At 42.2% G+C, this 27,101-nt stretch overlaps 1 protein-coding gene across 2 annotated transcripts in view; it reads right to left on the reverse strand.

The window, feature by feature from the left end:
- Positions 1 to 27,101, reverse strand: part of EIF2AK4 (eukaryotic translation initiation factor 2 alpha kinase 4) — a 55,317-nt gene that overhangs the window by 11,433 nt on the left and 16,783 nt on the right. For both annotated transcript variants that reach the window (XM_077322929.1, XM_077322928.1), the window contains 19 exons: positions 26,925 to 27,082; positions 25,063 to 25,598; positions 24,520 to 24,629; positions 21,812 to 21,969; positions 21,013 to 21,431; positions 18,893 to 18,962; positions 16,696 to 16,779; positions 15,695 to 15,817; positions 15,489 to 15,593; positions 14,180 to 14,237; positions 11,339 to 11,418; positions 10,711 to 10,812; positions 9,794 to 9,844; positions 9,004 to 9,240; positions 7,607 to 7,682; positions 5,724 to 5,845; positions 4,703 to 4,752; positions 3,867 to 4,035; positions 3,252 to 3,368 (listed from right to left, as the gene is read on the reverse strand). In XM_077322929.1, coding sequence (XP_077179044.1) covers positions 3,252 to 3,368; positions 3,867 to 4,035; positions 4,703 to 4,752; positions 5,724 to 5,845; positions 7,607 to 7,682; positions 9,004 to 9,240; positions 9,794 to 9,844; positions 10,711 to 10,812; positions 11,339 to 11,418; positions 14,180 to 14,237; positions 15,489 to 15,593; positions 15,695 to 15,817; positions 16,696 to 16,779; positions 18,893 to 18,962; positions 21,013 to 21,431; positions 21,812 to 21,969; positions 24,520 to 24,629; positions 25,063 to 25,598; positions 26,925 to 27,082 — 2,825 coding nt within the window. The remainder of the gene's footprint in view (positions 1 to 3,251; positions 3,369 to 3,866; positions 4,036 to 4,702; positions 4,753 to 5,723; positions 5,846 to 7,606; positions 7,683 to 9,003; positions 9,241 to 9,793; positions 9,845 to 10,710; positions 10,813 to 11,338; positions 11,419 to 14,179; positions 14,238 to 15,488; positions 15,594 to 15,694; positions 15,818 to 16,695; positions 16,780 to 18,892; positions 18,963 to 21,012; positions 21,432 to 21,811; positions 21,970 to 24,519; positions 24,630 to 25,062; positions 25,599 to 26,924; positions 27,083 to 27,101) is intronic.

The raw sequence follows: 27,101 nt of genomic DNA on the forward strand, positions 1-27,101 counted from the left end.
GATATACTAACCTCTGAACTTGCTCCACTATTTTATCATGAAAAGACTTTTGCAAAGCTCTAAAATGTCTCAAAGCCAACAACAGGTCTGTCTGTCTATCTGTCTGTCTATCTGCTTATTTATTTATTTATTTGTACATACTTAGATTTCTATAAAGAGCCTCTTGTGGCGCAGAGTGGTAAGGCAGCAGACATGCAGTCTGAAAGCTCTGCCTATGAGGCTGGGAGTTCAATCCCAGCAGCCGGCTCAAGGTTGACTCAGCCTTCCATCCTTCCGAGGTCGGTAAAATAAGTACCCAGCTTGCTGGGGGGTAAATGGTAATCACTGGGGAAGGCACTGGCAAACCACCCCGTATTGAGTCTGCCATGAAAATGCTAGAAGGCATCACCCCAAGGGTCAGACATGACTCGGTCCGTGCACAGGGGATACCTTTACCTTTACCTTTAGATTTCTATACCCCGTTCCCTGTTGGGCTCATGGTGGTTTACAACAGTGGTCCCCAACCTTTTTTTGGCTGGGGACCGGCAGGGTAACGGCTGCGCTCGCGCAGCGCAGCCCTTATTCCCTCTTCCCCCCTCCCGCAGTAAGAAGCTTCCCGGGCCGCAAGCTTGCGGCCTGGGAAGTTTTTTACTGCGGGGGGGGGGGCGGGGAGAGGGAACCGCGGCCTTCGCGGCCCGGCACCAGGCCACGGACCGCAGGTTGGGGACCACTGGTTTACAACAATAAAAGGATAAAATCACAATAAAACCCCATAATTCCCTTAATTACATCCCTATTACTCCTAAAACTGCGGCAGGCGGCAGGCGAAAAAACCACTAGCAACTCCTCATCCAGCCAGGGGCCAATTTCCTTGTTGTCTTATTAGTAGGAGTGAGGAGCTAGATCCGTCAATAGACATAATGCACAAAATGGGCATGATGGATACCAGAGGATCCCAGATTGAACCAAATATTTAGACCTTGCTGTGACCTCAACCATATGCCTGGCGGAAGAGCTCCATCTTGCAGGCCCTGCTTGAATACTATAACCTAAGTATATCTCCCAGAGCTACATTCTGTTAAATTTTGGTATAACAGCCCGTTGGCAAAGTCCAGCATGACCCATGAGCATGCCTCCATCACTCTGGAGCCCCTGCACATGAGTGGACAGCCACACTGAGGCAGCAGGCTAGGTTATGAACATGGAGCTCATCTTTGACTATGCTTGTTCCATGAAGGCCGCAACATTATAAAGTGACAGATGTTGGCTTTAGTAGCAATAGTAACTATACTAGAGAACAGTTATGCTTTTAAATGTACTTGCATATGACTAGTTGTGTCAGAATAACTACCTACCTACGGGACCGCTTACTTCCTTATACCCCCCCCCCCGCAGGGCCTTTTGCTTTGCGGGTATGTATTTGCTGATGGTCCCTGGGGCCCCAGGAAGCATGCCTGGCCGCGATTAGGTCCAGGGCCATTTCTATCCTGGTCCCTACCTGGTGGAATGAGCTCCCTGAAAAGCTGCGGGCCCTGCCAGAACGTTCTGGATTCCGCAGGGCCTGCAAGATGGAGCTCTTCCACCAGGTGTTGGTGGGTGCAATGAGTACCAGGGAATAAAATCTGGTATCTCCTCTTTCTCCCCCCTGGGCCTTAGGCCAAAGTATTAGACTGACCAAGCCCCACCGTTCATGTCTAACCCTTTGTTTCTCTTTTTTTGCTTTCATTCCCAGTTTTCCAGCCTATACTGTCTACAGCTGCAGCAAAAGGATCTTTACTGCTATCTTATTAGGTTTTGGGGGGCTTATTGTTTTATTGTGATGACTAAATTTAAGGCCTGCTGTAGGCCCAATACAGCGGGTGCTAGCGGGCAGGTAGGTGGGGGTGGGAGGGCCCCTGCACTGAGCCCCCTCCACCCCCGGTCCCGCAGAGGGCCTCTTGTGCAGCCGGGAAAGCCCCCCCCCCCCGAAGCTGTGGCTTCATCCCAGGGAAAGGAGCAGGCCCGGCACGTCTGTGATGCGTGGGCCTGCTCCTTTCCCCGGAACGAAGCCTTTTCGCCCCCCCCCCCACCCGAGTCCGCGGCTTTGTTCCTGGGAAAGGAGCCTTTTGCCCCCCCCTCGACCGGAGGGCGTGGCTTCATTCCAGGGAAAGGAGCAGGCCCGCAATTTCATGCGTTTGTGGCATGCGCGGCAGGCCATGGAGCCAGGTAATGTCTATAATGGCCATGGAACCTGGAGATGTCTATAACAAAGCTGGCAGAAAATACATACTGTATCTGACACAATCCAGTATAGAGTTCACTGGAAGACCTATGAAGCAACAGTGATAAGGACAAAGAAAGTGTCTCTTCTCTGCTATCATTCATCCAGTGTACGCCTACAGATAGTGACCCAACACATGATTTGCCCAAGGTCTCCTAAACTAGAGAGAGCCAACATGATATACTGGATAGAGTGCTGAACTACAACTTGGAAGATCCAGGTTCTCTACCCTGCCATGAAGCTTACTGGACGACCTCAGGCTTGTCATTCTCTCTCAGCCTATCCTATGTCAGAAGATTATTCTGGGAAGGCCAACATAGGCTGCCCTGAGCTAAGGTAAACTGTACTAAATAAGTCAATTAGCTGTATCAGGAAAAGGATGCACAGCTATTGTAAAGGTAAAGGTATCCCCTGTTCAAGCACCGGGTCATGTCTGACCCTTGGGGTGGCGCCCTCTAGCGTTTTCATGGCAGACTCAGTACAGGGTGGTTTGCCATTCCCTTCCCCAGTCATTACCGTTTACCCCCCAGCAAGCTGGGTATTCATTTTACCGACCTCGGAAGGATGGAAGGCTGAGTCAACTTTGAGCCGGCTGCTGGGATTGAACTCCCAGCCTCATGGGCAGAGCTTCAGACAGCATGTCTGCTGTCTTACCACTCTGCTCCACAAGAGGCTCATGCGCAGCTATTGTAACAAAACTCAAATGCCTTTTGGTGTTCTTCTCAGTATTAAGAATAAATTTGTTATGTTCTTTTTGGAGCCCAGGTAGCTTCAAGCATATGCACTTCTTTTTGTCAGCCCTTAAAATGTGGAAACAACTTTGCCACACATAATCATAGAATTGGATGGGACCTACATCTAGTCCAACCCCTTGCACAATGCAGGAACTCACAACTACCTGCCGAACCACAGTGACCCCAAGTTCATGCCCAAGTGATTATAAATATGCCTTCTCCCTCTCCCTCTCTGCAACCGTTACTATTAACTGCTGATGAACAGCTGAATGCCTTACCACAGCATCATACAGAATGATGTATACTTGGTTGAGTTTATCCTCAGGGATCCCACAGTGTAGAAGGATAGCTTTCAATAAGGCTGTGTGATTCAAGAAGATACTATAGTTTCTTTCCTAAAATGATGAGTCAAAAGATTTTATTTCTATTAAGTTGATTATGATTTGTGGTTTCAAAACTCGACATCTAGTAGCTCTAGCTTGTACTACTTGAAATATATATATATGATAGTGTTTGATAACATCAGTAGCATAAGACCCATTGACATCTGGAAGCATAACTGCACCTTAAACATTCTAGTTACATACAGTTTGAAGAACAGTGGCCACGTATCCAAAGAATATACTAACTTTTAGAAATATCCTTATTATTAAAATCTTCCCCTTGTATACCCAAGGGTGATAATATCTGCCACCAACCTGATGTTTTTGGCAGAAATCCGTTAAACAAAGTGGTAAGGCAAATCCAAAAAACACTGCCCTTTCTTCTTTAACTGTCAGAGGGTTTTGGATATCCTATTACAGCCCGTAAAGGCAGACATAGCACGAAAAAGGTTGGTCCTTTAAAAAGAACTCTCAAGCATGCTGAAAGGAGTTAGGCAGAAAAACACCAACCTGAAGCACAGGAAATTCCTGGATTATTTCAGAAATTGTGTAGATTGTTTCTGCAACAGGTAATAAACTATTGCCAGCAGGAGTGATGATATCAAATGCACATTCTAAAAGCTCTCTTGGGTGACAACGATCTAACTTCCGAGGCCTGAAAACTCGCTCAATGCAGTACCTAGAGAAGAAAAATGTAACACCTGAATCTGTCTTCTATGAGCTAGACACTGGTCCATTTAGCTCAGTCCTGTCTACAGAACTGTGTGCATTTTCCAGAAATTTTGGATCCCTGTTAAAAGAAATTCAGAAATTTTAAGAGAAATTGTATACAGTACTGTCTTGCTTTTAAAACATAAATCTTTCCCATTTTTTCCTGAGGCCTCTGCAGCCTCTAGAAATGATGTCCATGTTCTTGGGGTAGAAATATTTCACAGCACCGATCTGAGGCTCCTGTTATAGCTGGATATACTAGAATTGAGTTGGGGGCTTGCAGGACGTAAATCATACTTGTGCTGGGCATTATGACTCAGTGATAGAGCATCTGCTTTGTATGATGAAGGTTCCAGGTTCAATTCCGAGAACCTCTAGCAAAAAGGGTTGACAAAAAAGGTGAGGTGAATAACCTTGACCTCAGACATAGAACAGCTGCTACCACAGTAGACAATATTGACCCTGACAAACCAAAATCTAATTCAGTATAAAGCAGTTTTATGGGTTCAAATGATGATAATGGTTTGGTTACCACAGAGATAACTTGTCTATTTGCCCCCCTAGTTTTATTATAAAAGTACAAAATTTGCATACATAGCACAATTAGAGGAAAAATAATTTAGCCAGTCTTTTACCTTTTCAAGTTTGTTATATTATTTCTAGCCACAAATCTTGCAAAGGGAATCTGAAAAGACAAAAAGTTCAAAAAGCAAAGTTGAAAAGTTAATACTATTTGGTTATTTTGCAATGAACACCCAACTTCACAGTACAGAGAACATTAGGTAGGCCATTATTATAACCAGGCTGTTTACTGTTCTTCCGTTTATGTAGACTATGTCAGAAGTCCATTTTAAGTATAAACTGGTAAATCAACTGACAGTAGGATTCCTTTTTTTTAACATCAGTTTTACATAAGGACTTAGGAACAGCCATTCATTCTGATTTAAACTTACTGGATTAGATGCAAGGAGACATTTGTGGTGCAAAGTCTTTCCTGCCTTTCTCTTTTTTCTGACATTTTTCATACCACCCGAAAAAGCTACTCCTGTGAACTGCCTTTTAAGATGGTCTCAGAGACTGGAAGTAGTCCAAGTCTCTCTGGATCTCTGAAAGGGCCTGCACTTATGGATCACATTCACAGATTTCAGGCCTTAAGAAATTCTCCAACAGCCACTATTTCATACTCAATGGATGAATTGAAGAATACAGAGCAAAATCTCGAAACTTTAAGTCTATGAACACCAACATTAATTTTAGGATCAGGGCCCTCAATTACTGCACACTAAATAAAAAGAAGGGGAAGGAAAACAAAATGACTTTTATTTTTAAATATTAGATTAGATATTAAAATGCTTTAACCCATCTCTCAAGCAGACACTTTTTTTTCTGTGCTGACAAAACAAAGCTGGTTTGTTCTGTTGAGAATGGTCTATCCTATGGATATATAGAGCAAGTCTCAAAAAGCTAAATGCATCCTCCACAATATGTATATTTTCCACACAGAGGACTGGGGGGCAATTTCAAACAATCATATAAATGTATGTTAAGGTTATAAAAATGTTGGAAGACTACCCAAGCTCTTGACTCTTAAATCAATGAGTAAACAAAGATGGTACAAAGACCCCGACATCCGTGAAGGCCCCACCCTGTACTCACCCTGAGGTCATAAGGAAGCATCACCAGCATTCCACTATGATCCATCAAATATGAAGCTTCATTGTGTTCATACAGTTTTTTATTCCTAGGCAATAGCAGGGGCGTTTGCAACTTGATAGCTCCTGTTCAAGAATAACGTTCTTAATTCGTCAGAATAGGAAATCTTATATTTAAAAAGACATTTTTTTCATTTCAAGTAGAAATGGATGTTGGAATTCATCTAATCCAGCCCCTGCTCAGGAGAGGAATATGTATCTACATTCTTCCCAAGGGATGGCTACCCGGCCTCTGCTTCAAGGTTCCACTGAAAGGTCAATCTACCTGCTCCCATGGCAGTACAGAGTATTGGAAAGTATTAAAGAAATACCTACAATCTCCCTAGGGCAGCCTTTCTCAACATTTTTACTGTTGAAAGACCCCTGAAACATTCTTCAGACATTGAGGAAACCCCAGGAGTGGTACAATTGTACATGCCCACCTGAGGCCCCTCCCCAGGCCTATAATTGGCTATTGGGGGAGGCAGGGCGATATGACCATATATGGTTATATCACACAATAAATGTCTAAGAAATTTAGAAAAATACATAAAATGAATTAACTCCCACCTATTTGGGAAACCTTTCCAGGGCTATTAAGAAACTTCTGGGTTCCTCAAAATCCTAGTTGAGAAAGCTTGTTCTAGGGTTTCAAAAAGAGCCTTCTGGGTTAAGGAAAACATTGCCCCTGCCCAGAGTGCTTGAATGAGGCCTCTTACTCAACTCCAACTCCAACTCCAATGATGGAGAAAGAGGTACACTGGGTTCCTGCAACTGTTGACACTGTCCCTTTGAAGCTCACAGTGGAAGGGAGAGGTGGACAAAGTCCTTCTCCACTAATGCATTCTGCTGGTGTTGCATGGAATCCAGCCCATTACAGTACACTTTCCCCTTGTATAAGAAAAATATCTTCTCCAGCCATTTTAATCAGCTGACAGCAAATAACAGATCTAGGATAGGCAATCATAAGTGTCTGAAAGCAGGGTCTCTTGACCACTCTGCAAAGGTTTCCTAAATGGGTGAGAGCTAATTTTCCCCCAAAATATTATTGGGCGATATCACCATATATAGCCATGTCAACCCATCCACCCATCCTAAAATGGCCAATAGTGGGCCTGAAGAGTGTGGGAAGAGGAGGAGCCCTAGGGGGGTATGTACACAGCTATGCTTCACAATTGTGCCACTTCTGTGGTTTCTTGAAGACCCAGTAAAAAAGTTGAGCCCTCAAATCACAGCCAATTTATGGCAAACCTATAGGGTTTTTGAGTCAAGAGATGTTCAGGGGTGGTTTTGCTATTGCCTTTGCATAGGGACCCTCAGTTCCCTTGGTGGTCTCCCATACAAATACTAACCAGATCTGACCCTGCTTAGCTTTCAAGATCCTATGAGATTGAGCCATTCAGGTCAAAAGGACTCACAGAAGTGGGCTTTTGGGGTTGCAGTACTGAATAGGGCTTGCATTGTTGTACACTTCAGAAGGCAGGCTGCAAACAACTCCTTGCATGAACATAAGGCAGTTTGACAAACCCCACCCAGGTCAGGTCCAGGTGATCATAGGCCTGCTCAATCACAGAGGCTGGGATGAAGAGGTTACAATGCTCAATGTGGATTATAAAATCCATATTTCTGGGTTGCCTTTCAGTTACTGGACTGTTCAATAAGCCTTATTCAGATGACATGGGTTATTCATAACAATTTGTTTGACAGATACTAAAATTAAAAAGCAAGATGAAAAGGAACCAGGACCCATATTTCAACTTTACTGTGTGTGTATGTGCACAGGGGGAACAGCTGAAATGCTCATTTCATATGAAAAGGAATTTTACAGAATTCTATAAACATACATACCATGCCTTTTAAAGATTCGGCTAACTGTCTCACACACATGTTGTTGAATCTTGGCAGATCGAATTGAAAAACTACCCTAAAGCCAATGATAAATCAGACAGCGTTAATATATATATATTTCCCACTCAGCATCTAGAACACAAGTATTTAATAGCAGGTATTTCAAGGAAGCATTATGCATTTTCTAGTTGTCAAATGTCACCTTTTCAGTAATTATTTCAGAATATAAATTTAAATTGCAAGTTTGCCCTTTTTTGTTTTTCACAGCCTTACTCTAACAGCATTCTTGGCAATCAGATATTTAGACTCAAAGGAATATGGATCTTGTGTCCCCATGGGAACACCAGGAGCAAATGGAGGGAACTACCTTCAGGGTCAACAATCAAGTCACCTTACAGTCTCAAAACAAATAACCTGACAAAAATCACTCCTAAAAGTAATATCTGTACTCCAAATTCCATTTTCCACACTCCCTGTTTTGTGCTCAGGTATTAATGTGAAAGCATGAGAACCCTCTATGCAGATATGACTTTGCAGAGGACATTTGATAATGAATATGATTTCATAGAAATGTTTTCACATACGTGGAAGACACAAGATGCATCTGCAAGCACTTCATGCCTCATCCTGCAATTGTGTGGACCACTAGAGGCATACACAGCCATAGTTGCATATTTTGTGCCTTTGGTATAATATGTGAAATGAATGCACGCTAGTAGTCACAACAATACACTGCTTGTTTTAGCTTAAAATGCTTCACGTGCAGTCTTTCAGGTTCTCTATTCAGCGGACAAATTTAGCTGCTTACTGGGAGATTTCCACTAATTTTTTTACAGTCATTACAATGAGACATCGTGGGGCACATCTCCTCAGGAGCAAGGAGCTTTATTCACAACACTGACCTCCAGCGGTTATAGAAATGACTAAGCAAGTCACTGTATGCATAAAAACAAACAGACACAAAGTCAGGTTACTGTAACATCAGAAGTCATTGCAAGGCAAACTGGATTGTAGCATGTAGTCTACAGCAGTGGTCCCCAACCTTTCTGAGGGGCATTGGGGCGCGGCCTGCGGGCCACGGCCACGCATCTGGCTGCACCCGCGAGCCGCGCCCCCACATCGGGCTGCGCCCGCGAGCCGCGCCCGCACATCGGGCCGCACGGGCGCGGCCCGGCCCCGATTCCCTCTCCCCACCCTCCCGCAGTAAGAAGCTTCCCGGGCCGCAAGCTTGCGGCCTGGGAAGTTTTTTACTGCGGGGGGGGGGTGGGGAGAGGGAGCCGCGGCCCGGCGCCATGGCCTTTGCGGCCCGGCACCGGGCCGCGGCCCGCAGGTTGGGGACCACTGGTCTACAGCAGCTATGGCTTCTTGGAGGGGGGGAATATTAATTTCCAACAAACCTTAAGAATGTCACTGTCATAGGCATAATCTATGGCAGGAGAAATGCGCTGTGAGAATATCTGTCCCATCATTGTCCGGTAAGCTTTCCCATCCACATTTGCTAAAGTGTGATGAAGCACTTCATGAAGCTCAGATTCCTCCATCTGAGGGGGTGGAAGATGTTCACTTTTTAACAGCTCCATAGCAGTTGGACGTTTTGAAGGATCATGGTTCAACAGCCAGGCCACAACCAGTTTCTAAAAGATAATCCCAAATTTATTTTAATCTTAATTCATAAATAGATTTTTAAGGGGGGGGTGTGTGCCTGTATATATTTTCTCTTGCCATTTGATCCTTTCAACAGGGAGTTTAGGGAGAGACAATGAGAGAGAGAGCGTGTTTGTGTGTGTGTGTGTGGGGGATCTTTCTCTGTGGATCTAAGCTATTAGCTTTTCAGATCTGCTAAGGACTTCCTTCTTTCAGGAAAATGGAATATGTACGTAACCAAGCAAGCTGAAAGTAATTTTAGGTTAACCTGAATATCTCACAGGGGGGATATGATTGAAAGCACAGACAACACTTATCTTTTAGAGTCATGCCAATGAAATTGGCAGGTTCCTATTCCCCATGAGTATTCAAATGCCTCTCATAAAATGCACTTCAATGCTAATTATTACTTTCCCTTTCTGAATTATCTCCCCTTTGTTCAAGTCTAATTGCATAGATGTGTATTATTTGTTTGAATGGAGCAGGAAGAAACATGATTACATTTTAGGACCAATACAGCAATGACTAAGAAGCATAATATACCTGCTTTGCATTTTTCACCTCATCGAAGTCTTTAGGAAATGCAATAGAGGGCTGAGAAATAAAGTGCAATAGAGTCAGTCATATACAAAGGATATGTCTACAATAATACAATACATTTCTGGCCTTCATAACAATGATTCAATCATATACTTGATTCAAATCACCAATGGCATTTACAGGAGGCACTATTCCTTTATGGCTTTTTGCATTACCATATATAGTCAATGATGAATCCATGTGAGATACAATGGAGGTGTGCACTGGTCATGCATTTGCATACATGTAACGCAAAATTGAGTCATGTATTGTGTTACTATATTTTTTGTGCAGTCTTTTTGCCAAGTAAGAATAGAAGTGGGGAATAAATGAGGTAGCTCTCTTCCTTCTCTCTGCCCCACTTCAGCTCAAATTGGGTAGAAAAATTCCCCTTCATAAACAGGCCAGCAAGTGTAGAGGAGGAGGTGAGGCAGATGGTATACTTTGTAATAATATCCACAGACAACATTGGCGGGCGCCACAGACTACATTGGCTGCCCTGTCACCTTCTCTGCAGGCCTCTATCATGAGTAACCACGCCTTTTGTAAAACACCAAAAAAAGAAGCACTGTGGGTGTAATTTTATGTTTACTTTTTTCCAAAATAATTTATACAAGTATGACTATAGAGATTAATATACATGTTCTTTGACTTCCGTCATAGGACTTGGGGCATGCATAACCAACAACCACTAGAAAGGGACATTAAGAAGATCTTATCTAGGAATATTTATTTTGAATGCTAAAGTCTTGTCATGGGTTTAATGATGGACACACTGAAAAACCTACACATAGAACAAACAATAATTTTGCCTTCTAGCAATTATGACAGTTTTCTTTCTGTTACCAAGCGTTTGGCAGACATGACATTTTTATACATACAAGCCTTAGCTGACTGAGGACAAAGATCCTTTCTGATGCAGTGATCATGGGATGGTAGGACATCTCAAAGAATATTATACCCAAACTGAAAAGATCCACTTTCTAGGAGAGAAGAATTGAAGGAAATGTAATTCCAAGATACACAAACATCTTTAATGCCAACATTCTTGAGTAACTTTATAGCCTAGCCTAGCCTAGCCTAGCATTTTGTGCACCGAGACCCCGGAATCTATTTCTCCTTTCTTCATCTGATTACTATATCGGATTTCAGCTGCATACATTCTTGAAGGATCATATTGTTTATTTAAAAATTGGATGTGAGTGGCATTTCTGCAAATGATGAAGTTATATATTTTTATATAATTCATGATGTAGTCAGCGGACTGAGTCCAAGGATTCCTATGTGTGAACACAGGAAATGCCTATTAAGTGCAGAGGAAAGTTGTCTGTGGCCCACTGACACAAATAAAATCCTTCCAGTACAAGAATCTCTCTGCCAGAAGTATTTAATTTCTCTCAAAAATATACCATCTTTAGCTATGCAGTAGGAACTTTTATGATCTTTTAAGTGAAATAAACACAATGCTATAGCTGTACAAGTATTCATTGATAAGAACATGTTTATTACCTGATTATATGTAGATTTAGTATTTCCTTGGACCTCTGGACTCACATAAAGAGCTGTTCCAACCATGCCCGTTAAATTTCCTGAAAGGATAAAGCTGAATTACCGCTTCATGAAAAGAAGAAATCACTCTCCTGCCTTTATTCAGCTGAGGACAAAGCAAGCTCTTTTTTTTGTTTCTGAAAATGTACTTGCCCAAATGTGGTATCAGGATACATTTTTCTCATTTTGCTCACTTTGTATTCCAAGCAACTAATATTCACTATGTTCCTCTATAGTGAAGAATCAGAAGTATACTAATCTGTTGTTACGTGTTCCTTTAATATTCATGGACTGTTCAATGGGAGCTCTTTTAGCACTGACTCCAACATCACTCTCTCTCCTCACTTGTCTCCAAACACTCTTGCATATGCTGGGTGGAGCTGCTACTTTCCCCTCATACCGCTGAGACAGTACGAAATACTCTGACAACAGTGTCTTGGCTCAGGTTTAAAAGAAGCAATAGTTAAAATGTTCACTAACAAGGCTGAAATCAACAGCCTGCTCCAAATATTTGGGTTCTTCCCATGAAAGAATTAAAGCCCTGAGCTGCATAAAAAGCCAGGTTTTCTACAGTAAGGTATTGCTCACATCTCAGAAATAAGAATATGAATCAAGCTGGGAGACAATGAACTGCTTGAACTTCCCACAACACAATAACCATGCCAGAAAGTGTACACATTGCATACACAGTGGTGAGATGCACAAAAATCGTCATAAAGCCCAGCGATTTAAAAATTCCTGGTGAAGGAGACTGGCAGATTTCCCCCCAGTTTAACTGTTCAGAGAAAGATGCTGTTAGCAGCGCCTGCTCAGGTGGCAAAAGAGAAGAAAGATGGAGGAAAGCACTGGATCAGGAGTAGAAGAGTTAGGTTTTTTTAAATAGTGTGCTTCTCACTACCTTAAGGAGCCCTAAAGTGGATGATCTTTCCCCTGTGAAGTAGGTGGGGATGAGAGCTCTAACAGAACTTCTGAGACAAGAGTTCTAAGAGAACTGTGTTTAGCCCAAGGTCACCCAGCTGGCTGCATGTAGGGGAGTAGGAAATCAAACCTGGTTCTCCAGATTTGAAGCCGCCACTCTTAACCACTACATCACACTGACTTTCAGAAGAGAACTGGGAACAGGGTACAAGTCTATGCCCATAGCTGTAGTCAAGGAATTTGCTGATGGTCAAAATTCAGGATGTTCTATTTAGAAGGAACAACAAGTTGGTAGTGGACAAGAAAATAAGCAGGATCAGGGACAGGGGGAAGAATCGACTTGGCACAGTGAGGTCAACAATATAGGAAAGCCGGGCACAAGTTGTAGAATCACGGAATCACAGAATCATAGAGTTGGAAGGGGTCATACAGGCCATCTAGTCCAACCCCCTGCTCAACGCAGGATCAGCCCAAAGCATCCTAAAGCATCCAAGAAAAGTGTGTATCCAACCTTTGCTTGAAGACTACCAGTGAGGGGGAGTTCACCACCTCCTTAGGCAGCCTATTCCACTGCTGAACTACTCTGTGAAAATTTTTTCCTGATATCTAGCCTATATTGTTGTACTTGTAGTTTAAACCCATTACTGTGCGTCCTTTCCTCTGCAGCCTTTCCTCTGCAGCATCCTGCCCTCCTCCAAATGACAACCTTTCAAATTCTTAAAGAGGGCTATCATGTCCCCTCTCAACCTCCTTTTCTCCAGGCTGAACATTCCCAAGTCCCTCAACCTATCTTCATAGGGCTTGGTCCCTTGGCCCCAGATCATCTTCGTCGCTCTCCTCTGTACCCTTTCAATTTTATCTACATCCTTCTTGAAGTGAGGCCTCCAGAACTGCACACAATACTCCAGGTGTGGTCTGACCAGTGCCGTATACAATGGGACTGACATCTTGTGATTTTGATGTGATGCCTCTGTTGATACAGCCCAAAATGGCATTTGCCTTTATTATTATTATTATTATTATTATTATTATTATATTTATTACCCGCCACTCCCTTGCGGCCACTCCCTTTACCGCTGCATCACACTGCCTGCTCATGTTTAGCTTACAATCCACAAGTACCTTAAGGCGGTGGTCCCCAACCACTGGGCCGCGGCCCGCTGTCAGGCAGCGAAGGCCCTGGCACCGGGCCACGGCTCCCTGCCTCCGCAGGGTCGGGCCGGGCCGCGCATGTTCGTTTGCGCAATGCGCAGCTGCAAACGCGCATGCGTAGCACTCCCACCACTAAGGGAGTGCCACGCATGCGTGTTTGCAGCAGCGTGTGGTGTAAACGCGCATGCGTGGGCTGGCCATACATACACGCATGCGCAGCCGGGCGATCGCCCTCCCCACCGCCGCCGGTCCGCAGCCTGAAGAAGGTTGCGGACCACTGCCCCAAGGTCTCGTTCACACACAGTGTTACCTAGAAGCGTATCCCTCATCCAGTAGGTATGCTTTTCATTTTTTTGACCCAGATGCAGAACTTTATACTTATCTTTATTAAATTGCATCTTGTTCTCATTTGCCCATTTTTCCATTGTGTTCAGATCTCGCTGAACTCTCTATCTTCTGGAGTATTTGCCAGTCTACAAGGGCATTCTTGTCCAGATATGAAAATACAGACTGACCCAGGAAGCTTTACAGTTGCTGTGTGCCAGTTATCACCAGGGGTCATCCTCAGGCAATCAGACTATGTAGCCTCCCTTTGTGGCTGAGTGCTGCTCTGGCCCTGACACAGCAACGCCAAAGAAACTATTTCACAAGCAGGCACGAATCTTGAAAGGTGTTTTTTCAGGGGGATGTACCTAGCCACAGGGCAGAAAAGGCTATCTCCTTAGCACCTACCAGAAGGATCGCTTTTAGTCAAATGATCCTCTGACATCTCTCCTTGTTTGGCATCTGCCTGGAAAAGAAACCAATATAAGTCTGATTACATATGACTTATATTTTCAGATCTCTTTCTGAAAACAGGACAGAGTATAAATTCCAAAATAAAATAAATAAAAATGTTAGGTGGTATCAAAAGACCTATTCACTGAAGAAAAATAGCCACTAGTGCTGTTCCACAAAGCTCTATGCAACAGGATGCACAAAAGAGTTCATACAGTACCCGAACAAGTGGATTCTATAAGCAGTTCTCCGGCTTCTGCAAGAAACTGCACAAGTAACATGAACTGGAATAAGGAGAACTGAATTGTCTTAGTTGTGCTTTTTCCTCCAAAACATGACACCCTGGTGCAAGATGCAAAACGTTCCCTCAATGATAGTGGAAGACATGTTGAGAAGAACACCCAGAGACAGGGTTATGGCACATTCAACCTATGTCATAGGTAATGATACAAGGCCAGAGATATCACAATGCAGTCTAATGGGCAATAATCTCTTCTGTGGAAAGTATGCTGTTTTCTATAGTTTGTACAAGCTACAATGTTTTATATTTAACAGTAAACTGAGTTAATCTGTGGATACTGAAATCTGAGGATCAGGCACACACTGACATAAAACCAATACTTCTGCAAACTTGGGAACTACGTGAGTTTGCAGAAAAACCAGAAAACACTGAAAAAAAATACACTAGGCGATTGTATCCATGCACACACAGAATCCACCTAGATCTTCCATCAATGCAGGACTCAGAGTCCCCACCCTGTTGCTGCGTTCAGTGAAGCTCCCAGTGACAGCTGTGAGTTCCCAGGTTGCCTCTTTCATCTTTGCCATGGGAACTGGTGAAAGCAGCATTGTTCGAGGATGAAGGCACCTGCACCCCCAATCCTTGCCCGCTCCTGCAGGTCTTACCAGTCTGACTGCAATGGCGTCAGCATCAGGAGGCCCTGTATATCTGCTGTCAACTCAAAACACCTTCTCCCTTGTGCTGCTGAAGCCAAAGCCAGGTAGCCCTCTATAGTGCAGGCGGCTGGGTCCACTGCAGCTCCTGGCCTCCTCACTGCTGCTGGCCCGCTGCCCCCCCCCCACTATCACCACTGGGCTCCCTAACCCCTTCCTACCATATTCACCAGTCACTCAGTGAGGCTCCCCATCCCCTATTGTCACCCCCCCCCATGCCTCCCTGCTGCCCACCACTGAAGTTTCTTGCAGGTCCTCATTTGTATTATTACTTCCAAGACTGCACACATTCTGGAGTTAAAATATTTACTGCATAAGCTGGATGATCTGTTGCCAAGCCAAAATCACCAATTTTCACATGATCTTCCGAATCTAAAAAAATGTTGACAGGTTTCAGATCTCTGTGAATCATTCCCTGTTAAAATAATAATAATAATAAGGGATTAGAGTATATATGGAATAACTACAGCCTATTTTAAGGATAGATTTAAAGTGCTGGCCACGAAGAGCACTCACCTTTTCATGAATGTATGCCAATCCATCTAAAATTTCTCGGAAAAGCCTCCAAAGACGATTGGTGTCTTGATGTAAGCCTTGGTCAATGGTATCCCTTAATGTGCTTTTTTCACAGTATTCCATCTTCATATCCAAAGCGAAGAAACAGGGTTAAAAAATAATAATAATGCACAGTCTGTTAAGATAGTCACCCTACAGCTAAACCAGCATGGTATACTGTTGGAATTCTGTCAGAATATGATCAGGCAGAGCCAGGTTGGATCCCTACTCTGGTATGGAAGCTTGCTGAGGGGCCTTCAACTAGTCATAACCTTCATCCTAACCCACCTCGCAAAGCTGTTGTGAGGATAAAGTGAATGAGAGGAGAATGATATAACCTGCTTTGGGTCCCCACTAGGGAGAAAAGTGGAGTATGAACAAAGTATGAACATTTTAAGTTTTCCCCTGGCATGTGGGATTTTACTGCTTCTTATACTAGTTACTTCCTATGTATATCAGAGGTGTTTAACCAATGCTTGGAGGAAGTAAAGGACTAGTATGAGGGTGAACCAAGTGAAATGTAATCCAAACGTAATGCAAGTTGGGCAGGGCAGGGCAGGGCAAAGGTGATCCAGCAAAAGCCAGAAATTGATAGGTCTATACACCCTTTGAAAGGACTGAACACAGTTCTGCAGAAAAAGATGCCACAGCTTTTTCAAATGAAAAGACGATTGAGAAATGATAAAGGTATATAAAATGATGCACAAGACAGAGAAAGTGGATAGACAGAACTTTTTCTCCTTCAAGCAAAATAGTAGAATTTAGGAGACATCCCCCCCTCCCCCAAAAGACAGCTTCAGAGTCCCTTGACAATACGCCTTCTTATATAGCCTTTGAAGTTGAACACTTAATGGAACATTGTGCAATCTTGTTTTTTAAACTAGAAAAGAGTTCTGTTAACATAATGAGGATCTAAAGAAGGTGCGATTTTCCACAGTCAAATGTCAGCTGGAACTGCTAACCTGAATATACAGATAGTGCACACTCTGAGTAACTGATATCACGTCTTCTTCACTACGACTGTCCTTTCCATTGCAATCTTCCTCCTGTGTCATTAACAAAGTAGAAAGTAAGCAAACATTGTTCTCCAACCAAATACTAACAGCCCAAGTTCACAAACCAGCTAACAAAAGTGACAGTATAATTGAAGGAACAGTTAACATGGCAAAATCCAATATATACTTTCTTTGCAGCTTAACTGAAACCAGCTGTGGCAGAAGCTGAGCTTGCCCTCACACAGCAGAAGGCAGCACAAAGACAAACAGTAAGGGTTTTAAAGGAAACCTAGATAAAGGAAGAAAGAGGGGCGGAGGCCACAAACTGGCAGTGGGAACAGCATTAGGAGAAAGCACTTTATGTGATTGGGCCTTCCTGTACTTGCCTAGGTGCATCAAGCTTACTGGCCTGAAACAGTAGTCCTAGTGTCCCATGAAACTAGGAACTCAGGGACACCTGATGTAGTTTACTGGTGACAGACTCAGGACAGATAAAAGGAAGTGCTTTTCATTCAAATAGTGATGACATTGTGCAATTCACTGCCAATAATTATAGCGATGGCTACAATAGGGGATGAGGCAGATTCACAAAGGATAGGCCCATCCATGGCTACTTGCCATAGTGACTGAAGGGAAACCTCCATGTCCACAGACAATAGACCCTGCAACAGCAGTGGAAGGCCTCAGAACCTATACCCGGTTTTGCTGGCCCTCCAGGAAAGCTCGTTGGTGACTGGATGAGATGGGAAGCTGGACTAGATGGATCACTGGCCATGGCGCCTCTTATACATGCAAAAAAGGAGATTCAGCAGGTGCAGGAATGGAGCATCTCTCCCAGCATGCCTGCTTGAAGTTGTTTTCAGCCTTGTCCCCAGCCTGGTAGAATGCTCTGACAACTGACATCACGGTCCTGTGGGAGCTCCATCAGTTCCACAGGACCTCTAAGACAGAACTCTTCTGCCAGGCCTATGGTTGAGGCCGGGAATGTAACACTTAATAATATCAAATTGGCTGGTCTCCCCAGCGAAATACCTGTTGAAACACTGAACCATCCAAGGAACGAAACTCCCCTCCGTGTTTAAATAAATTGGCAGATGTATTGGAGTAACTGCAAAATGTTTTAACTGGTATAACAGGTTATCTTAATGTTATCTATGGTTGTATTTTATCATTCAATGTTACCTGCCCTGAGTCTTATAGGAAAGGGTAGGTTGTAAAATTAAAGCTTATTAGTAGTATGTGCAAATCTACTGTCAGCATAATGAATCTGAATTAGTCATCACTACGCTGCATGCATTTACAGTTGGAGAACAGCACCACAGTGAAGTATGCACAGCTTTTCTCCCTCTACAGAAAATGCCATTATAATGAATGCATATGAAGCTTAAATGTTAACAACAAGTGTTATGGAAAAGACATAGGGGCCACTGCTAAATGCAAGAATGTAGAAGACAATAATGCTAGGGAAAGTGAAAGGCAGCTGGAAAAGAGGAAGACCCAACAGGAGATGGATTGAGTCAATAAAGGAAAGCCACAGTCTTCAGTTTCCAGACCTGAGCAAAGAACTTTATCGAGGTCATTAATTCATAAGGTTGCCATTAAATCAGAAGCAATGTGATCGCACATAATATACATGCAATAGCAAGTGATGTGGGGGGGAGCCCGACATGCTGGTAGGCAACAGTGGTTAAGGGGCTTGTCCCACCTGACTAAACATCCAAAGCAACTGCCAGCTACATGAGCTGCTTATCAAGGCCTCAAATTGAATGGTAGAATTCTTCTTTTGTTTGTGTAGCCTGCAATTTATTTGACCTCCACACTTTATTTTTTGGGTCACCTGGTGAGTGTTACCTTTATATGCCAAGTCCTGATTATTACAATATTTATTTTTTTTAAATTAACATTTATAGTCCACCTTCTTCCTTGGTGGGATTCAAGGCAGATTACATAAAAATCCCCAGTCCTTTAAAACCATAAACCTCCAGACGGCAGAGAGAAAATCTTCCAACTACAATTCCCATAAGCCCCAGAGATGTCCACCAAGCAGCAGACAACCACACCGACTCATGGAATTACAGCGGCTATAGCAGGCTAATAACACTGATCTAATGGCACTTAGTTTTGTAACAGAAGAATTAGGATATCCACAGTACCAAATATTTACCATCACAGGACTTTTACCATTGTCATCTTCATTATCAAAAATAATGTCACTTTCAGAATCAGCTGCTGGCCTAAATCAAGAAACAAAAAACAAAACATTCCAAACATTGTTTGCTTACAGGACCTCCGAGGAAAATGGCAACTTCAGAAAAGTGGAAATATTAATGGAACCATATCAAGTTTTTACTCCTACTTATATTCCTCTGGATGAACTTTCTTTTATAAAATTGTGGATTATACAATCAGCTATTTATCTGCCTTTTGATGAAAAATATTTAAAAGGTTCAGTGCTTTGGCTCTGGTATGATGCAGTAAAGGAAAACAAAACATAGAATGACAGTTTGAACAAAGAGTCTTTCCCCCTGTATAATTATATACTTGAGCAGATTCTTCGATACTTCTCATTACAAAAGCAATTAGAAGACTTTGCATTTATTTCTATAATATTTTTCTTTTGGATATCAGAAGCTTCAGACGAATCAGCACATCTTTCTCCTTTTTTGCTTCCTTTGGGTGAATTATAAATTTAATATAGACTTTTAAGAGCTTTTTCCTTGTTTTTTTCTTTAATATAATAAAAATATTATAATACAATAAATGTTTTTAGTATTCTTTTAAATATCTTTTTACAATTTCTCATTTAATTTTTATTTTATTATTTTATAATTATTTTATAAATATAATAATTATTTTTATTTTATTCACATCATTTTAGTATTCCTCCCTCCACCTTTCCTTTTATTTCTTCTTTTTTTTTGTTCCTGTTTCTTTCTCTCCCTTTTGTCATTCTCCCCCTCCCTTTCCCTCCCATTTTATTAAACTCAAATTCTAATAGATGATTTAGAACCTGCCCTGTTGGTAATATAATGATGCCAAATGGACATTGGGTGATTCATGAAAGATGGTAATGGCTTACGGCTTGTCTGAAAGGCAATGCATTTGTCATTACGGTTCTTCTCCGGAACTGAAGTGGGTTGTTCAAATCTTTAAAAGATGTGTTATGAAATTACAATGCATTATACAGGGGAAAGAAGTCTGTTCAAAGGTCCAGTCATTCTCTACATAGCACATTGCTCTAGTATTTGTCTGTGGAGGATTGCTGCCTACCAGACGAAGAAGGAAAAGGAGAAGAAGAGTTGGTTCTTATAAGCCACATTTCTCTACCAGAAGTAGTCTCAAAGCGGCTTACAGTCACCTTCCCTTTCCTCTCCCTACAACAGACACCCCGTGAGGCTGAGAGAGCCCTGATATTATTGCTCAGTCAGAACAGATTTATCAGTGCTATGGTGAGCCCAAGGCCACCCAGCTGGCTGCATATAGGGGAGGAGTGGGAATCAAATCTAGATGTCCAGATCAGAAGCCAGTACACCAAGCTGGCTCTCCAGAAATAACAAAATAGTAACCGATGCTTTATTTCTTACTGATGCTTATATCCTACCTCCCTTCCACTGTGGAATTTAAGGTAATGGGTACACAGGCTTCCCAAGAGGTACTGCATTTAAACAGTGACCAGGCTGAGATGTACTTAAATTCAGCAAGGCTGCTATTTCACATGCCTTTTAACTATAAGCTGGGATCAAAGTAGAACATTTTTATGTTAAACTGTCAGAATTAATAGACTGTGTAACAGGAAGACGGGCCTTTCCTGCAGTTCTTCTCAATTAGAGCCAGCTTGGATTAATGGTTAAGAGCAGCAGCCTACAATCTGGACAAGTTTGATTCCCCACTCTTCTGCATGTAGCCAGCTGAGTGACCTTGGAACAGTCACAGTTCTCTGAGAGTTCCCACAGCCTACCTCACAGAGTGTTTGTTGTGGGGAGAGGAAGGGGAGACAGTTGTAAGCCACTTAGAGACTCTTACGGGTGGTGAAAGCGGGACATAAAAGCCAACTCTTGTTGTTCTTCAAAAAAAGAAGAGGCAGTGCGTAATGCAGCTGCGGAATACTGAGAGGCAAGATAGTGGTGCTTGAATAAACCTTAAGAATGCATCCAATGCATTTCAAATGTTGGCAGACATTATGCTGATAAAACAAAAGAGGAGCCAGTCAGAATCTGAGCCTACATAGTAGGACAAGCTGGCATCAAAGAGAAAGCCAACAAGACAACCGACCCCCATACTCACAAGAAGGACTGTGAAAATACTCCTCCCCCTTCATCGTCGTCATCATCACTGGACTCCTGATCAGGTCCACTGAACCGGGCACTTGCTGATCTCTCACACGAGGTGCTCCATTCCACTGAGCTGGTCACAACGGGAGGCGGGGCATTTGCTTCCACGTCATCCATGGATTCTTCTTCAGCCTTCCCATTCAGGGCCTGCTTGCTGGATGCCTTTTTAACTCCAGTGGTCTCCGATGCTGAGGGGCTGAGCAAAGGCATCTCGTGCTTTTCTATCCATGCATTGTAATAGCGCACAATGTTCTCATGGTTCAGACGTGACAGCAGCGTCACTTCCCCCTTAATTCTTCGGAACTGCTTGCTTGTTGGATTTACGTGAATACGCTTTACTGCGTAGCAGCAACCATCCAGCTTGTTCTGGACCTATCCGGACACAATAAATCACTTTCTCAATAAAAATAATGTAAAAATGTAAAACAGTTACCACCCCATGCTCTACCAACCATGAAAACTGGTTGCCAGATAAAATATTGCCGTAAAACAGAACGATGTCGTATTTATAGCTTGCCTTCTAGTTCGATTACTGAGCAGCATGACTAAAGGCTGCTGCACTCTAATGGGTTGGATCCTACCACTTTATTGCATCGGTGCCTATGGATACAGCATCTTGAGTAAGATATCCTGAGCAGTAGAGAAGCCACAGATGGTACAGAACAAAATAATCTGATCCAAGTCAATATATTGTATTCACAAACGCAAATCCTGGGAACAAGATTAAGTCTCACATGATGTACGGCATATACCTTGATGACTGCTCCAAAGGCCCCTTTTCCAAGAAGCTGTAATTCTTCAAACTCATTGTAATAGCGAGAAAATTGCTTCTGTGTTTCTGTGAAGAATAAGCTGCTAGCAATCTGACTGCTGGGAATAACAGTTTCAATATCATCTATTCCTGCTGACTCTGAAACAGAAAATTAGAAGAAAAGCCATTTAGCAACTATCAATGTCAAGCGTTAATATGATACACAGTATGGAAGATTAACATCCACAGTGGAAATGCAGGCTTATCCCATACAATGGGCGGTGTTTGGGAATTAGAAACTTCCAACAACATTCAGAATTACATCATCAACTGGTAGAAGTCTCAAAATAATTCATCAGTAGAAAAGAGGCAACCCAACTACCACTTAATGGAAGGAAATGCTAGCCACCGATTTTTATTTCATAGCCTCCATACTACTATGCATAAGATGTTCAAGTCTGGCTCGATTTCACTAAAACGACAATTCTGGCAGGCAAATGCCTAACCCTATAGTCACATGGAGATCACCTGGTTAAAACACTCGGATTCAGAATCCAAACTTGTTCCTTTTTAAATAAATCAAACAAATGTAAGGAGGACGTTATCCCATGAGCCAAAAAGTGAAAAATTAGAGTGAACTATCAGTTCAAGAAACTATGAGAAAAAACAGTGCTTCAAATTGGTGATATTCTTCAGGTACCTTTAATACCAGCTTTTCTATAATCTAAAAATATCTGATGAGTGTCCAGTAATACCCTCAACTTTAGTGTATGTGTGTGTTTTTTTAAGCAAGAATGAGAGTTTGTAAAGAATTAACACCTGATGAAGTAAGTAAATAGAAGTGTGCATTGTATTTCTGAGCTATTTCATAGAATCATAGAATCATAGAGTTGGAAGGGGCCATACAGGCCATCTAGTCCAACCCCCTGCTCAACGCAGGATTAGCCCTAAGCATCCTAAAGCATCCAAGAAAAGTGTGTATCCAACCTTTGCTTGAAGACTTCCAGTGAGGGGGAGCTCACCACCTCCCTAGGCAGCCTATTCCACTGCTGAACTACTCTGACTGTGAAACATTTTTCCTGATATCTAGCCGATATCGTTATACTTGAAGTTTAAACCCATTACTGCGTGTCCTCTCCTCTGCAGCCAGCAGAAACAGCATCCTGCCCTCCTCCAAGTGACAACCTTTCAAATACTTAAAGAGGGCTATCATATCCCCTCTCAACCTCCTTTTCTCCAGGCTGAACATTCCCAAGTCCCTCAACCTATCTTCATAGGGCTTGGTCCCTTGGCCCCAGATCATCTTCGTCGCTCTCCTCTGTACCCTTTCAATTTTATCGACGTCCTTCTTGAAGTGAGGCCTCCAGAACTGCACACAGAACATTAGAACATTTAGAACATTTTCTCAAGCTAATTACTCTTAGTGCTTCTCTTTTTTTCATTTTAGATCATTTTCAAGCTTCCATCATGCCAGGGTTAGCTGGAAGGATAGATGACGCTGCAGGAAAGGATACATGATGCTGCAGGAAAGGCTTCAGACCAGTAAGAGGGAGCTTTGCTTTGTTTTTTGCAGGATGTGTAAGAATGAAAACTCAGACTGAATCAAATATGTTTGTTTGGAGCCTTTAGACAATAGGTTTGGATACAGACTTTGATCCACCGGGGTGTTTCTGTGGATAGTAGGATTTCTATCCATGGAGCACAACTTTCTTGCTCTCCCCATCTTGCTGCAGTATAAAGATACTACCCTTAAAATGCTGTTCCATTACTCCCCTATTCCCCAGCAACATTTGGTGGGTCTTTTAGGACTGTAGCAGGAAGGAAAAAGAGAGGAAGTCACACTTGACATTCATATCCTGCTGTATACTGAATTACTTCAGGGGGGTCCAAGTCACAGTTTATAATTAATATACTTTTATTTATTTATTTAATTAGATTTTTATACCGCCCTCCCATAGGGCTCAGAGCAGTTCACATAAAACATTGCAGGGGTAATACACAGAACAGTCTAAACATTTAACAGTCATAAAATAACATAACAACAATCCAACAGTGGTTCCAATTTAACAGAATTCAATGGCTTTGGCAAATGATACTAAAATAGAATGACAACTTAAGACAAAATCACCAGGGAGATGAGGCTAGTTCAGGTCATGGAGGGGGTGTCTGAGGAGGGACCAGTGGATGTTGTTGGGTCGGTCAGACTGAAGTAAATGCCTGGTGGAAGAGCTCCCTTTTGCAGGCCCTGTGAAATTGTGGAAGTTCGGGCAGGGCCCAGATCTGTTCAGGGAGCTCGTTCCACCAGCTGTTGTAATAAATACAGCAAACAAAATATCAAGATCAATGTGCTAATGTGAGAACAGCTGCTTGGACTGCAGAGGAGCACACCATTGCTAACAAGGAACTCTCTGCTTTTCTTATATAAAAAGAGCCAAGTAAAAAGGTGTGTGTGTGTGGGGGGGGGATCTTCCTACACATCCTCCCCAAAACACAAGATCTTAGATTAAACCTTATAACAATTTAAGCACCTTAGAAACCAAGACAGCTCTAGAGCTATCTCATCCTTGAAAGGCATTTTATATGCATCTGTGACTTGATTAATATTGAAGCTCAAGACCCTGATCCAAATACCTTTTATTTCTGCATTTTTGTATTAAATTTACATCACTGACATGGCAGAGTATGTAAGAAAATGACTTAACTATTTACCATCTGGACTTTCCTCTGTTACAGGTGTTTTAATTTGTGGTGGATTTATAAAGGTATGTTGTAACAGCTGCTGAGGACTCCACCTTTCTTTGTCTTCCAAGCAAACACACCTGAACACAATCCAAAATAATATAGGTTTTATTTTTGGTATCCAGAAAAAGTGCTGTTAGGCTGCCTATTTTATCAGATTGCAACAAAATTCATATGCACAGTAACAGTAACTTATGGGCTTCTGTTAGTGTCACAATTATTTGAGCTGTACCATTATCAACATGACAGCAGCAATCAGATTTCTAGAAAGTATTTCAAGTAATGTGTTTGTGTGGGGGAGAAATAAGGTCCCCTTCACCAACATGCTCTTTTTCATATTAAAATCCCTTCTGCGTTGTATATGAACGGGGCACACACAAAACATATTGCTGTCACCATTATGTCTGGCCCTGTAACTTCATCTTGAAACATAAATACCAATGTAACAAAAAAGCTTATGTTTCGTACAAGTAGCAATTAGATGATCAAAGTAGTAGTTAGGTATGTACATACTTTTTCAGAAAATCTTGAAAATCAGCAGGCAACTCATTTGGGATTGTGACTGGGTATTCCTTAGTTACTTGTCCTTGGCTGAGAGAAAGTAGCATCAAACCCAATTGCCACACATCCCCCTTTTTCCCTGGTTTGCTTGGCAATGAATCTTCACTAAATCGAACTCTGGTTTGCTCAAAAACATCTTCTTTGCAGATGTCTGCCAAGCGTTTTGAAATACTGTAATCAGTCACCTTGATAGAGCCTTCAGTATCCACCAGAATGCTGGATGCATTAAGAACTTTGTGTACTACTGAATTACTGTGCAGGTAGTCAAGAGCTGAGAGAAGCTGAGTTGTGTAATGTCGCAGCTGATCCATGGGAATGGGTATCTCTTTTTCCAAGTGCATAGAAAGATTCGACCCAGTAATGTGCTCCACCAAGATATCGACCACAATTGAGTCATTGTGCTCTTTAAGGCTCATAGACAGGTAACGGACTATGTTTGGGTGGTTTAATTTCATCAGAGAGCTGAATTCTGTTTCTGCTCCCTGAATCTATCCAAAAGAAACAAAATTAGTGAATGCTGAATGAATTAATACATTTGCCTAGCCCCTCATTACCCTAATTTCAACAATACAGGAAATGCTGTATTACCCACGACAAAACCATTCAAAATAGGGATACATTTAGCTCAAAGCAGGCAAAATACAATATATTGTTCTGTGCACATGTATGATTATAGATTACAGTAATAGGTTTTACATGGCCTTTGAAAAATGTTTAGAAAATTCAGTTGATCCAAAATGCGTCAACCATAAAATTGCTGCTGTTTGGAAACAAGGATTGTATCATTCCTGTTTCTGTTATTTATGGCTCTAACTTTGCTATCCTAAGCAATCCAGAGCATAACCCAGGGTACTTGAAGGATCACCATCTCTTACACTATTTACCCCACTAGTGAAGATCCTCTTCCCAAAAGCCCTGCTCTTGGTGTTTTTGCCTATGGGACCAGGCAGGTGGGCAACTGCAGCCAGGGGCAGCACATCAATTCTGGAATATCCCCGCCCTTGAGTGTTGTCTAGCATTTTCTTTACTGCCCTTCAGGTACCAGGCCAAAACATTTGTCTCTACTCTGGCTTTTAACTGAAGGGTTTCATCTTTTAACACTCTTTTCATGGCCTGCTATTTTATGGGTATCATTTTAAGATCTTTAATTTTGATAACTTGTTTTACAGTGATAATGTTATGGTAATTTTTATAACTTGCTTTTACTTTGTGAACTGCTGCTAGGAGACTGTACATAATTTTCAAAACATATAAAAATGTTGCCCACTCACTTGGCACCTTTTTGCAGTCTCTCTTTAGAGCCTGAATAGTGACTTCATATAGAGACTTCAAGGCTCTCAGTTAGGCTTGTGTGTCATGTAATAGTCCTAAGCTGTCCTCCTGAGGCTTTTTTTTTTTAGCAAACACTCAGCATAAGGTTCATGTTTCCCCCTATCTTTATTTCTGATTCTCTTTCTATCCAGGCAGATTCCTAGATTCACTGCTTGACTTCCCAAGCAGTTTAGCATTATTTGTATCTACCACATTTCAAAACTTAAATATTTCTGTATCAAGAACAATGTTATGCTTACTGAAAAGCTGTAAATGTGATGTAGTGCTTCAAGTGCTAGACTAGGATTTGATTGGCCTGGATTCTAATCCACTCTTGAACATTAAAGCTCACTAGGGGACCTTTGCCAGTGATTTATTGGTTATTTGAGAAAAAAACAATTAGGAGAAGATCATATGCAACGCTCAGAGGAATGACTGGATAAAAATGTGTGTGCATGTGGGGGGGGGGCGGGGGGAAGAAATCAAAGAAAGTAACTACATACCTGCTTTTTACATTTTTCAACCTTTTCTTTTTCTTGACTTGTGAGAAATTTTCCCATTTTCTTTTGCCACTGAAGCACCCATTCATGTACTAGGACAAAATTGCCAGTGTACAACTCCAAAGCATTATAGACTGATTTACCAAGTTGCTCATCCTTATCTATAGGCACATACATGGA

This window comes from Paroedura picta, chromosome 2 (genome assembly GCF_049243985.1).
Source record: "Paroedura picta isolate Pp20150507F chromosome 2, Ppicta_v3.0, whole genome shotgun sequence".
In the NCBI taxonomy this organism is placed as follows: domain Eukaryota; kingdom Metazoa; phylum Chordata; class Lepidosauria; order Squamata; family Gekkonidae; genus Paroedura; species Paroedura picta.